The sequence below is a fragment of the Schistocerca americana genome, chromosome 5 (assembly GCF_021461395.2).
Source record: "Schistocerca americana isolate TAMUIC-IGC-003095 chromosome 5, iqSchAmer2.1, whole genome shotgun sequence".
In the NCBI taxonomy this organism is placed as follows: domain Eukaryota; kingdom Metazoa; phylum Arthropoda; class Insecta; order Orthoptera; family Acrididae; genus Schistocerca; species Schistocerca americana.
Window position 1 is genome coordinate 359,000,638 of NC_060123.1, and position 13,013 is coordinate 359,013,650.

A 13,013-nucleotide genomic window follows, 5' to 3' on the forward strand; every position below is an offset into this window, starting at 1 on the left:
CCAAAAAGTAGCGCACTGCAGTTTCTTAGACCTCATTTTTTGTAGCTATTATGGCACAAGCAATCCATTTGTTTTCAATCTTTTCAGGGACATAATGCTGACAGTGACATATATCATACAGATTATTCCTGGGTTTCTGTTAGGCTTCTAGATGTCAATGACAATAAACCACAGTTTGAAAATGACAATGTTGAAGTGTTTGTCAATGAAAATGCTGAAATTGGAACAACAGTAGGCAACTTCCGAGCTTTAGATGCTGACAACGGCGGAAAAAGCCAAATTAAATATGTAATCGATCGAGCAACTGATAGGAGGAAACAGTTTTCTATTAATAATGAAGGAGCTGTGTTAATCCAAAGACAGCTAGATAGAGAGAACCATGCTAAACATCAGGTAATTATTTTATATGCTAAACACTTCATTATAAATTAGTTTTTGTTACTGGAATACCATTTGACTAACCTTTGAAATCCGTTAGGCATGTAATAATCAGTGTGGTGTGACAAAAAGGATTTGCTACACCATCAACTAGTTTGACTGTTTGGATTTTTTTACAGATCAGGATTCTGGCAATAGATGATGGCATGCCAGCAAAAACTTCATCTGCGACTTTAATGGTAATTGTTCAAGATGTTAATGACAATGCACCGAGATTAATTGAAGATTATCAGCCTGTCATTCTTGAGCACATACCACCGACTAAAGTTGCAGAAATTTTTGCTACAGATGATGATGACAAATTAAAAAATAATGGTCCACCTTTCAGTTTTAGAATAGACCCAAATGCAAGCAGTATAATCCACGCCTCCTTTAAAGTTGAGTGTGGACAAAGTAAGTTCATAGAAGTAAATCTTTAGATTTTGAGAAAGAATAAATATTTATAGGACTTCTACAGTAGACTTGCAATAATCCAACATTTGACAGCCCGACACACTTGGTAGTCTTCTGACACCATGTCAGAAGTCAGCACTGTGCTTGTTCCAGACACAGTCAGGCACACATGTGTCATGACAGGTGCCTCCTCCCATCTGCCCTGGGCCTCACACAAGTATAAATTAAACATGTGCACCTTATGGCACGTGTTGACATTTTATAGAATGACACAAAATGATGTTGTAAATGGCAGTCTGCATTGTGTGTTGTAATACCCTCATGTTCAGAGAAAACAGAACACCTTGAATAACTAGAGGTAGGGTTTCATATTCACACGATATATACATTAGTGTGTTCTGCAGAAATGATTAGCATTTCAGTCACCTCAGTTGAGTGTGTGGCCTGTTTCCTAGTAAACATAGGGTCTGCCAGTGGCCCTGATAACAAGCATAATGGCATAGATCAGTATGAGGAGTGAATGGCATCCTATCGTATAGCCATCCATGCTGCATTCATGTGGTTCCAAAGTTCATCTGTGTTGCTTGGCACTTGGACACAGCACTGCACCCATCATTACACAATATCCGACACTTTTTCCACTGGTGACAAGTCTGGTGATCTGCCATGTCAAAGCAAAACGTTGACATCCTGTGACAACAAGAAGGCATATGTTTGTGCAGAAACATGTAATCATGCATTGTCTTGCTGAAAAATGATGTCTGGGGTGTTGTGCAGAAACGGTATGGCTATGGGTTGCAGGATGCCCTTTATGTAAGGCACACTGGTCACAGTGCCATGGACATGCACCAGCTGTGATTTGTGGTTGTACCAAATAGCACCCCGCACAATAAGGCCTTTAGTTGGTGCAGTATGTCTTATGCGAATACAGTCACTGTGATGTCACTTCCCCTGTCTGCGGTGAAACAAAATGCAGGCATAATTTTCTAACAGAACCTGGATTCATCCAAAAATACTATCTGATGCAGTTCCTGTCCCCAGTGATATCGTTCCATACACCACTGCCATCTACCACGTTTCTGCACATTCACCAAAGGTAGGCAAAGTGGACGAAGCTTATGTAACCCATGCCATAATAAATGGGGCAGACTGTCACCCCTAATAGTATATGATGTGTTCCACTGTTCCACTAGAGCCAAGAAGGATGCTGATCTGTCCTGTAATGCCATTTGTATAAGGTGTAAATCTTATTGGGGGGCTGGTGTGGGTGGTGTAACTAGGCTCATCTTGTCATGTTCTACGGCTTTCTGTGAATTATTGCACTGCCAAAGCAGTTCATCCCACATGAGCAGCAATTTCCTGGATGGATGCATCACACCCTCTCATGCCAATAAAGTACCCCCTTTCAAACTCACTGATCTGATGGTATGGTTCATGCATGTGTCTGCAACGCATCCTGCACATCTGCTCGAGTCACACTGATCTATTACCTCTGGTTTATAGCAACAAAGAGAGCCACAGGCATGTTTTTCTGGTAGGTGGTATTGTGCTGCAATATCGTTGTTCACCCTGAACCCATATGCTGACATGGTTCAAATGCTAATCATTTCTGCAGAACATATTAATGTACATTTCCTGTGATTATGAACGTCCTATCTCTAATTGTTCAAGGTGTTCTGTTTTTTTCTAAACATGAGTGTAGTTGATCTGTGTGTTATCTGAGGGGAGCACTAAACAGCAAGGAGACTCGTGCAGTTTTCATGTCTCTGTGCGAATAATGCTGTACATTACAAGAATGGTGGATTGTAACAAGGTGACGCAAAATGTACCATACAGCATTATTCACGCACATGCTTCAAATGTATTATTGAGAGTGCTCCTTTCACATATTTGTGAATATGAATTCTGAAACATAGATCAATTGTTCTGTTTTGATTTTTATGTTAAAAATTGTTGTACAATGGTGAGTATAAGTGGAAATGCTAAACATAATCTATGTGGGAATGCTAAAGGTAAGCATAAATCTAGTACTCTTACTGATAAATGGGAAATATTAAATACTATGACCGTGATGAACCTCTAACTTCCATTTCTAAAGCTTCTGATATGGGGTGATCTACCATTTATGACATTTAAAAAATAGGTGTAAAGTAGAACAATTTATAGAAACTATTGAAAATGAGTGTAAGAGAGAGCCCCTGGAGGAGCAAATACCCTCAAGTTGATGAAGCTCTGTACGTTTGGTTTAAACAAAAAAGAAGCAGATGTTTCCCTATTTCAGGAGATATTTTAAAACAGAAGCTCAGCTTTTTTGTCATGAAATGACCAACAAAGATGATTTTCATGCCAGCGATGGTTGGTTTGCAGGCTTCAAGAACTGGCATGGCATTCATTTCTTGCAGATGAGTGGAGAAAAACTATCAGATGATGAGACTGAAGTTTCTCAGTTCATTCAAGATTTAAATGCCAGAATTAACTAACTAGGCCTTTTGCCCAAACACCTGTATAATGCCAATGAAACGGGCTTAAACTGATGGCAGCTCCCAACAAAAACTTTTGTCATGGAAGAAGAAAAAAAAGTTTCAGGAAGGAAACCTCAAAAAGGGCATATTACATTAATAGTTTGTGCAAATGCCTCTGGAATCTATATGTTAAAACTCTTAGCTGTTGGCAAATCTAAATCCCATGGGGATTCTCTCTCTCTTTTTTTTAAATAAAAAAAAAAGAAAGATCAAATCTCTTCCAGTGTCACACAAAAGCCAAAGCGTGGGTTACTAAAGTAAGTTTTTGGAATGGTTTTCCTACCACTTTGTACAAGAAGTCAAAGAGAAAAAATCTGCCATTGAAGGCCCTTTTGTTTTAGATAGTGCTCCAGGTCTCCTGGACAAGAAGGAATGAGTTAAGATGGCTGATGGCTACATAAATGCTTTGTATTTACCAAAAAATATCACTGCAGTGATTCAGCTGACGAATTAAGATGTTATCAAAACGTTGAAAGTACATTACAAATAGTATCTCTGATATTTGGGAAAATATTTGGCCTTGAAACATAGTCCTTCCAAAGAAAGATGGCAGAGATAACAAATCTGAAGATAGTAATGAAGTTACCAAGGCTGTGCTCACACTTTGTGATGAAATTAACATTCAGGAATAAGATGCAGAATAACTGAAAAGATGGGTGTTACACGTTAACCTTGATTCTGAACTGACAGAAGAGGAGATAATCCAAGAAGTTATGGCTTATGTTGTGGACGATGAGCCAATTGAGGCAGCCACAGAAGTGAAATGCACCATCACTTGCAAAGAGTTTATAGTGGCTGCCAACACTTTTGTATGTTGGTGTGAATGGAGGGAACTCAACTACGAGAACATTTTAATGTTAAAAGACATTCATGAAAAAGCCATGATGGACCCTTTATGAAAGAAAAGACAAAAAACTACTACAGATATTTTTAAGTGATAAATATGCTATTTGTATACCTTTGTGTGTATGTATGAAAATGTTATGTATTTCAAATTAATGATATGAATATAATAGAGGGAAACATTCCATGTGGGAAAAATATATCTAAAAACAAAGATGATGTGACTTACCAAACGAAAGTGGTGGCCGGTCAATAGACACACAAATAAACACAAACATACACACAAAATTCAAGCTTTTGCAACCAACGATTGCTTCATCAGGAAAGAGCGAAGGAGAGGGAAAGACGAAAGGATGTGGGTTTTAAGGGAGAGGGTAAGGAGTAATTCCAATCCCGGGAGCGGAAAGACTTACCTTAGGGGGAAAAAAGAACAGGTATACACTCGCACACACACACACACACACACACACACACACACACACACACACACGTATCCATCTGCACATATGTCTGCTTATGTCTGTGTATGTGCGGATGGATATGTGTGTGTGTGCGAGTGTACACCTGTCCTTTTTTCCCCCTAAGGTAAGTCTTCCCGCTTCCGGGATTGGAATGACTCCTTACCCTTTCCCTTAAAACCCACATCCTTTCATCTTACCCTCTCCTTCCCTCTTTCCTGATGAAGCAATCGTTGGTTGCGAAAGCTTGAATTTTGTGTGTATGTTTGTGTTTGTTTGTGTGTCTATCGACCTGCCAGCACTTTCGTTTGGTAAGTCACATCATCTTTGTATGTATTTCTATACAAGAGTAATACATATATAGATACATACATACATACATAATAAATTTGTCTTATATCTACATTTGCATTTTTTATAACCTCAATGGCTGTAAAATACGTATGTATGTACTCAATATGTATTGTTACAATAGGTGTACTACAGTATGAGCAGTACCCACTCAATGTTTATGCAAAACAACTGAAATTTTCTGGACTTAGAAGTTTGAGCTTCATTTTACAAATCCTAGCTACAGTAATCCAACTTTTTTGATAATATGACACCTCCTCAGTCCCGTAACTGTGATATTATTGGAAGTTTAGTGTACAGCAGTGCAAGTGGTAGAGAAAAATTTAGTAACTAAAATTACTTAAAGATAGTTTAATATGTGTAGCATACATGTATTTCTAATGCCTTCTTGTTTTAGAAATTCATGTATTCACGCAATCTAGAATATTGTTGCCCTTGTAAAGTAAGTTAATCTATAATAGGACCATTTTCAGTATTAAACTTGCTGGATATATTCACAAACAGACAAAGATGGAACATTAAAATTAATCACTCTTTAAAAATAGCAGTTCTTTGTGAAAAAAAACTTATTGTATGTTAATTAAAACCTGATACTGAAATGTCATTCTTTGACTCGTGGCTGAGTATACAGTTTATTCTTCATCAGTATTAAATCAAAAAATGAAATAAAACTCTTGGCTTTCCTACCAAGGGAGTTCATTAAAATGGAATGCCTCATTGATGAACTCGACTTTATAGTGCTCCAGTTCGTTGACAACATAAACAACACCATATCAAGCTAAAACTGCCAGCAAGAATGATGGTGCCAACAGATCAGTGCACATCTACATCCACACGATTACTCTGCAGTTCACAGTTAAGTACATGGCAGAGGGTTCATCGAACCACCTTCAAGCTATTTCTCTATGGTTCCACTCTCTAACAACACACGGAAAAAACAAGCACTTAAATCTTTTTGCACGAGCTCCGATTTATCCTATTTTATCATGATGATCATTTCTCACTATTTAGGTGGGAGTCAAAAGAATATTTTCACATTCAGAGGAGAAAGTTGGTGACTGACATTTTATGAGAAGATTCAGCTGCAACGAAAAATGACCACCGCCACCCTAATTCACATGTCATATCTGTTGCACTCTCTCCCCTATTTTGCGGTAATACAAAACCAACTGCCATTCTTTGAACTTTTATGGTGTCCTCCATTACTCCCATCTGATGTGGATACCACACCACACAGCAGTATTCCAGAAGAGGGCAGACAAGCCTGGTTTATGCAGTCATTTTAGTCAGTGTGTTGCATTTTGTAAGTGTACTACCAATAAATCACAGTCTGTGGTTTGCTTTGCCCTCAATATTATCTGTGTGATCGTTCCAACTCAAGTTAATTGTAATTGTTAAGAATTTAGTTAAATTTACAGCCTTTAGATTTTTGTGATTTATTGTGTAACCAAAATTTAGTGGATTTCTTTTAGTATTCATGTGGATAAATTCACACTTTTCAATATTTAGAGTCAATTGCCACTTTTTGCACCATAGAAATATCGTGTCTAAATAATTTTACAGCTGATTTTGATCATCTGCTGACTTTACAAGATGATAAATGACAACATCACCTGCAAACATCTAAGAGAGCTGGTCAGATTGTCTCCTGTGTCGTTTATGTAGATCAGAAACAGCAAAGAGCCTGTAACATTTCCTTGGGGAATGCCAGATATTACGATTGTTTGACTCAATGACTTTCCATCAATTACTACATACTCTGACCCACATGACAGGAATGCATGAACCCAGTAACACTTTGATATCCACAAAAAGCCAGTATGTAATGCTTCAGCATGTAAAAAATGTGAGAAACGTGTTCAAAAAGGCATCATTTGTGTAAAATGTAACTACTGGTGACTTGAAATATGTGGAAAATAACGTAAAATTTATAAATGATGATTTTCTATGGCTGTGTTGTGACTGTGAGCATGAAGGAAAGTTGGAAATGATAAAAACTTTGAACTCAAAAAACTTAACTATACAACAACTATCAAGTGACACAGAAACTCTAGACAAAGGAATTGCTTCATTGAAAGAAGAAAATGTGAAACACTCCAATGAAAAGAGAACATATTGTGAAGTTGTTAAATGTAAAAGGGAATCAAAAGAAGAAAATGTGAAGCTGTTTGTTGAAAAGTGATCACATTCTGAATCTGATAAACACAAAAGTGAATATAAACAAAACATCAGTCCTTATCAAAAGACAATGTAATGCATGAGAAATAATCTTACAGATTGTCAGAATAAAGTGAACATGGACCAAATACATTAGAAACCAACAAACATATACAAATGGATTACAAGTAATGAAAGAAACACCATTTCAGTCCTTATCAAAAGACAATGCAATGTGTGAGAAATAATCTTACAGATTGGTCCTTGTTCACTTCATTCTGACAATCTGTAAGATTATTTCTCACACATTACATTGTCTTTTGATAAGGACTGATGTTTTGTTTATATTCAATTATAAATAACCTAAACTGGAACGATCACATAGATAATGTTGTGGGTAGGGCAAACCAAAGACGATGATTCATTGGCAGAACACTTAGAAGGCGCAACAGGTGGGATCCGCATCAGGTGGGCCTGACGGATGATGTTGTGGGCCCTCTGTTGTTCCTGATCTATATTAACAACATAAGAGACAGTCTGAGTAGCCATCTTAGATTGTTTGTAGATGATGCTGTCATTTAGCATCTTGTAAAGTCATCAGATGATCAAATCGAGTTGCAAAATGATTTATCTAAGATAACTGTATGGTGCAAAAGGTGGCAGTTGACCTTGAATAAAGAAAAGTGTGAAGTTACTCACATGAGTACTAAAAGAAGTCCACTAAATTTTGATTACACAATAGGTCACACAAATCTGAAGGCTGTAAATTCAACTAAATACTTAGTGATTACAATTACAAATAACCTAAACTGGAACAATCACATAGATAATGTTGTGGGTAGGGCAAACCAAAGACTATGATTCATTGGCAGAACACTTAGAAGGCGCAACAGGTGGGATCTGCATCAGGTGGGCCTGATGGATCACATCGAAAAAGTACAAAGAAGGGCAGCTTGTTTTGTATTATTGCAGAATAGTGGAGATAGTGCCACAGACATGATATGTGAATTGGATGTTTTCTGTTGTGACAGGATCTTCTCATGAAATTTCCATCACCAGATTTCTCCTCCAATGGCGAAAACATTATGTTGGCACCCACCTACATAGGGAGAAATGATCATCATGATAAAATAAGAGAAATCAGAGCTTGCACAGAAAAATTTAAGTGCTAATTTTTCCCATGCGCCTTTCGTGATTGAAATGGTAGAGAGACAGTTTGAAGGTGGTTCATGGAACCCTCTACCAGGCACTTTATTGTGAATTGCAGAGTAATCATGTAGACGTAGATGAAAATGAAGTGAACAAGGACCGAAAACATGGGATACCGGAGACATATACAAATGGAGTGCCAGTAATGTAAGAAACACCGATGTACCAAACTGTAAAATTGATGTTTGACCTGGGATTAGGATACATCAGATGAATAAACACCTAAGAGACACCTGGAATGCCAGACAAAACTCAAAGGACCTGAGATCTGTAGCCTGCAATGAAATATATGAAGGTGGTGGTGGTGGTGGTGGTGGTGGTAGTAGTAGTAGTAGTAGTAGTAGTAGTAGTAGCAGCTTTATTCATCTGTAGATCTCTTTTTACAATGATATAGGATATATATAAATTTAGACCAATTTAAAATAAGCTAATTCGTGTAAACATACATTTACAGTCTTCTAGTTAGAGACAATCATTAGATTTACTCCTGGTATACAAGACTTCTTTACAAATAACTTATTAAAAAATGTAATGCCACACTGTTCACTCGTATCTCACTATTGGTCACTGCAAAAACTAAACACACATTGTTTCATAACACTTAACTCACCACACACACACACACACACACACACACACACACACACACACACACACTGGTGATCTCTGAGCCGTTTTCTGTACTGCAACGTCCCATTTGCTATCCCGAAAAACTGACTCACTGACTCAGCATCCCTCTATAATGAGTGAGATGTTGAGCTCAGAAAGAGGAAGAGGTGTCAGTATTGTGCTTTGCATAGCTTGAGAGTAAGGTTTTCTAGAAAAGGAAAAAAGAAAGAAAAAAACATAGTGTGAAAGGTGTTATGTCGATTGTTGGATGTTTTATAATCATTATTATTATTTATTTGTATAACATGTCTCTGTGCGTGTGGGAATAAATGAAGTGAGCTCATAAACAAGGTGAGAGATATATAGCCAAAACTGTCAATCCCAAATCCAAGACAGTGGATGTATATAAATAGGATAAATGACTGGGAATGAAAATAGTGTGACATCTATGAACTGAGGATGACCTCTGAACCCACACGGCAGGAGTCATTGGTGCCAACATGAGCAACAATTTGCAGTCGGGTGCACCCAGTGCTCTCTATCGCCGCCGGCAGGGCCTCTTCCACATCTCGGATGAGACCCTCCGGCAAGCAGACAGAGTCAACACTGGCCTTCTTCCCCGATCTTTCCGCTATTTTCCTAAGGGGGTCCATCACCTGCCTAATGCTGCAGTACTTCTTCATCTTACAAGTTAATAAATTCATTACCAGTAAGTGCCAAGCACAAGGTGGATTGCATTTGAAGAGGTTAGCCTCCAAAATCTGAAGTAAAGTATTGGCAGATGATAGTGCAGCTATAAAAAACAAGTGAAACTGATTTTTAGCAAACGGAATGATGATTTAAATAAGAACAGAAAAACATTGATCTCTATCCTCCAGTAAAATGAATTATCTACTCGAAAAATGTAATGAGAAACAGGAGTCAGAATGCAAAGTAGAGGTATGTGCTCAACCAAACACTTTAGAAAAAATGATCCATAATTTTATGCTGTTCCATCAGACTGTTCAGTTGCTTTGAAATAATAGAATTAGAAGTAATGCTTTCATGTGTGTTTATTGATGCTTCTGTATTGTGTCTTATGGAGTACACAGTTAAGAGAGGATGCATCACAAACAATGAACAAAAAGACTATGAATTGGCAGCCAATACTTCTAGGAAGCAATTCCAGTGTGGTAGAAACTGCATCTTTGCCCCAAAAGGAATAATTTATGAGCATCTAGAATGATTAAACACACCATATAGCACAAAGGATTTTGAAATATCAGCCACAGAATTACCACCACTCTCCTGACACAGACAAAAAAACTTCCTACAACACAAGGAAAAACAGTGATTCAAACTGTAAAAAATAAGCACACCATCCTCATCTGTGCTACTTTCAATAAACTCTTTAGCAAACCCCACAAAGTAAGACCGCAACTACTGAATCTCTTAATACCTCATAACATAAAAATCACAGTAAATTTATCCCAGAAGAAACTTGCTATACAAAATTTGCAATAGATCAGATAATAATTAATGGTAATCAACAACATTATAAAGCAGAAATAATGAGTGGCTGTGGAGAGCACTATGCACAAACCATATGTTTCAATATTGAAAATGATAAGGCCAACAAACTGACAAGCACATACGAGTGCAGAATTTACAATGATTAGAAAGCTGAAATATTTTGGAATTATTAGAAATAGAATCATGGGAGCAAATGTATGGTACTGGAACCATATCTGAAAAATTTAAGATCTTTATAGATACAATTTAAAGTCATTTTGCTGTGAAATTTTCACTTAAAACTAGGAGGTCTAAAATAACTCACACTAAGACATTAGAAAATCATGTGCACAGAAATGATTCTCATACAGAAATAGTAAAATATGTCCTACAACTCCTGAATTTGATAGATATTTTAAAAACTTTTAAAACAAAACTCAGTAATGCAATTAAAATTGCAAAAATGATGGAAAATGATGGATAATAAGAAATGCAACCAATAAGATGAAAGCTGTTTTGAGTGTTGTAAAGAAATAAACAGGAAGTGAGAAAGCTAAAAGTACAAGCACCATTCAGTAATTAGTACAAAACATTTTTTTTTATGAAAGCTAGTTGACTTTACTCAGAAGTTGCTTGGTTGATTCGGGGGAGAGGACCAAACAGCAAGGTCATTCATTATTCAGGAGTCCAGTACACTGTTTTATTTCCCACTCTTTTGGCTACAAAACTTTATTTTTTCAATATAATCTCTGTTCAATGTGATGAGCATACACCAACAGCCATATGCCAACCTGTATCTTGCTGCATCAATAACCTCCCCATCATCCACATACTGTTTCCCACAAAGTGTATCATCCTTCCCTGGGCCAAACAGATGGAAGTTGGAAGGCGTGAGATCTAGGCTGTAGGATGGGTGAGGAAGAACAGTCTAATGATGTTTTGTGAGCCCCTGTCAGGCGTGCTGGCTTGTGTGAGTCCTTGAACTGTCATGGAGAAGAACAAGTTAATTTGCATTTTTGGGAAACAAACACACTGAAACCATTTCTTCAGTGTCCTGAGGATAGCACAATACACTTCAGAGTTGATTGCTGCATCATGAGGGAGAACACCAAACAGAGTAACCATTTCAGAGTCCCAGGAGGTTGTCACCATGATTTTACCAGCAGAAGGTTCAGCTTTGAACTTTTCTTTGGAGAAGATGAGGTATGGTGCCTCTCCACAGATTGCCATGTTTCATCACCTGTGATGATGATCAACAAAAAAATTGTCATGCTTGACCTCACAATGTACAAGCAATTGACACAGATAGTCCTTCGTTGCTCTTTATGGTCTTCTGTTAGGTGGCAAGGGACGGGGGCACCTACCTTTTACTACCCCTACTGGTGGACGAGGATGTCAGCACTAGCAACAGAGACATCCAGTTCAGCAGCAACATGTTTGATTGTGATCCATTGATCACTTCAAATGAAAGTATCTGCATGTTCCAACATTGCAGAAGTCACAGTTGTATGCGACCAGATGACACGTGGGAGATTATAATTTGCGCTACCTTGTTGTGATGATGACAGATGCTTCATCCAATGACTCATTGGGCATTTTTTCAGTGACTAGTCTCTGTAAACATTCTGCAAATGCCCATGAATATCTGCTTAGAACACACCCCTGTTACGGAAGCCATTTTGAAGGTTATGTGTAGTGCTGCCACATATCAGAACTACATGACACTATAGGGGCTGAAGTGGGAATATTTCATGATGTCCCACAACAAATTCAGCATTTCTTCAACTGAAATTGGCTGAAAAAATGTGTTGTATTTTTCTTGTGTGCTATAATAATACACAATTAAATGAAAATTCACAAACTATCAGCAAACCAAATGATGTAGCTAATGTGTTTTAATAGTTTTTACTGAATGTATCAGAAAAGCTTATTGGGCAAATCATCATCCATAAACACCCTACACAAATGACAGCAAACATTGATCAGGTAGAAAACACAATACTTCTCATGGTATCTAATATACAAGAAGTACAGGAAGAAAGCAAGCTTCCACAATAAAATCACTCATCAGGAATAGATAACAAGCACTGATCTATCACGTAAACTGGTTCTTCTCAACTGGCAACTTTCCAACATGCTTAAAATGCTAAAGTGAAACACCACTACACAAAAAAGGAAAGCAGGAAGAGGTGAAACTACGTACCTGTTTCCTTGCTGTCTGTATTTTCAAAATTCTAGAGAAACATTTTTATAAAAGACTATCTAATTTCATAAATAAATATAATATACTCATAGAATTACAGCTTGGGTATAGGGAAAATCATTCAACTGAAACAGCATCATTTTCTTTTCTGTAAGAGACATTGCAAACCCTAGATAGGGAGGGGACATACCCTTAGCACACTCCAAGACACATCAGAATTGTTTGATACCCTCAGTTATGATCAATTGTTGGTAAGATTCAGAACTGGGGCATTAGGGAAGCAACACACAACTGGATTTAATCAAACCTCCATGAAAGAAAACAATTCATAGGGATAAC

General features: G+C 37.5%; 1 protein-coding gene across 1 annotated transcript in view; it reads left to right on the forward strand.

Moving 5' to 3' along the window:
- The window catches only part of LOC124616382 (neural-cadherin-like), a 312,303-nt gene that overhangs the window by 52,429 nt on the left and 246,861 nt on the right, over positions 1-13,013 (forward strand). The window contains exons 6-7 of the mRNA XM_047144688.1: positions 88-393; positions 558-831. Of these exons, the coding sequence (XP_047000644.1) occupies positions 88-393; positions 558-831 (580 nt within the window). The remainder of the gene's footprint in view (positions 1-87; positions 394-557; positions 832-13,013) is intronic.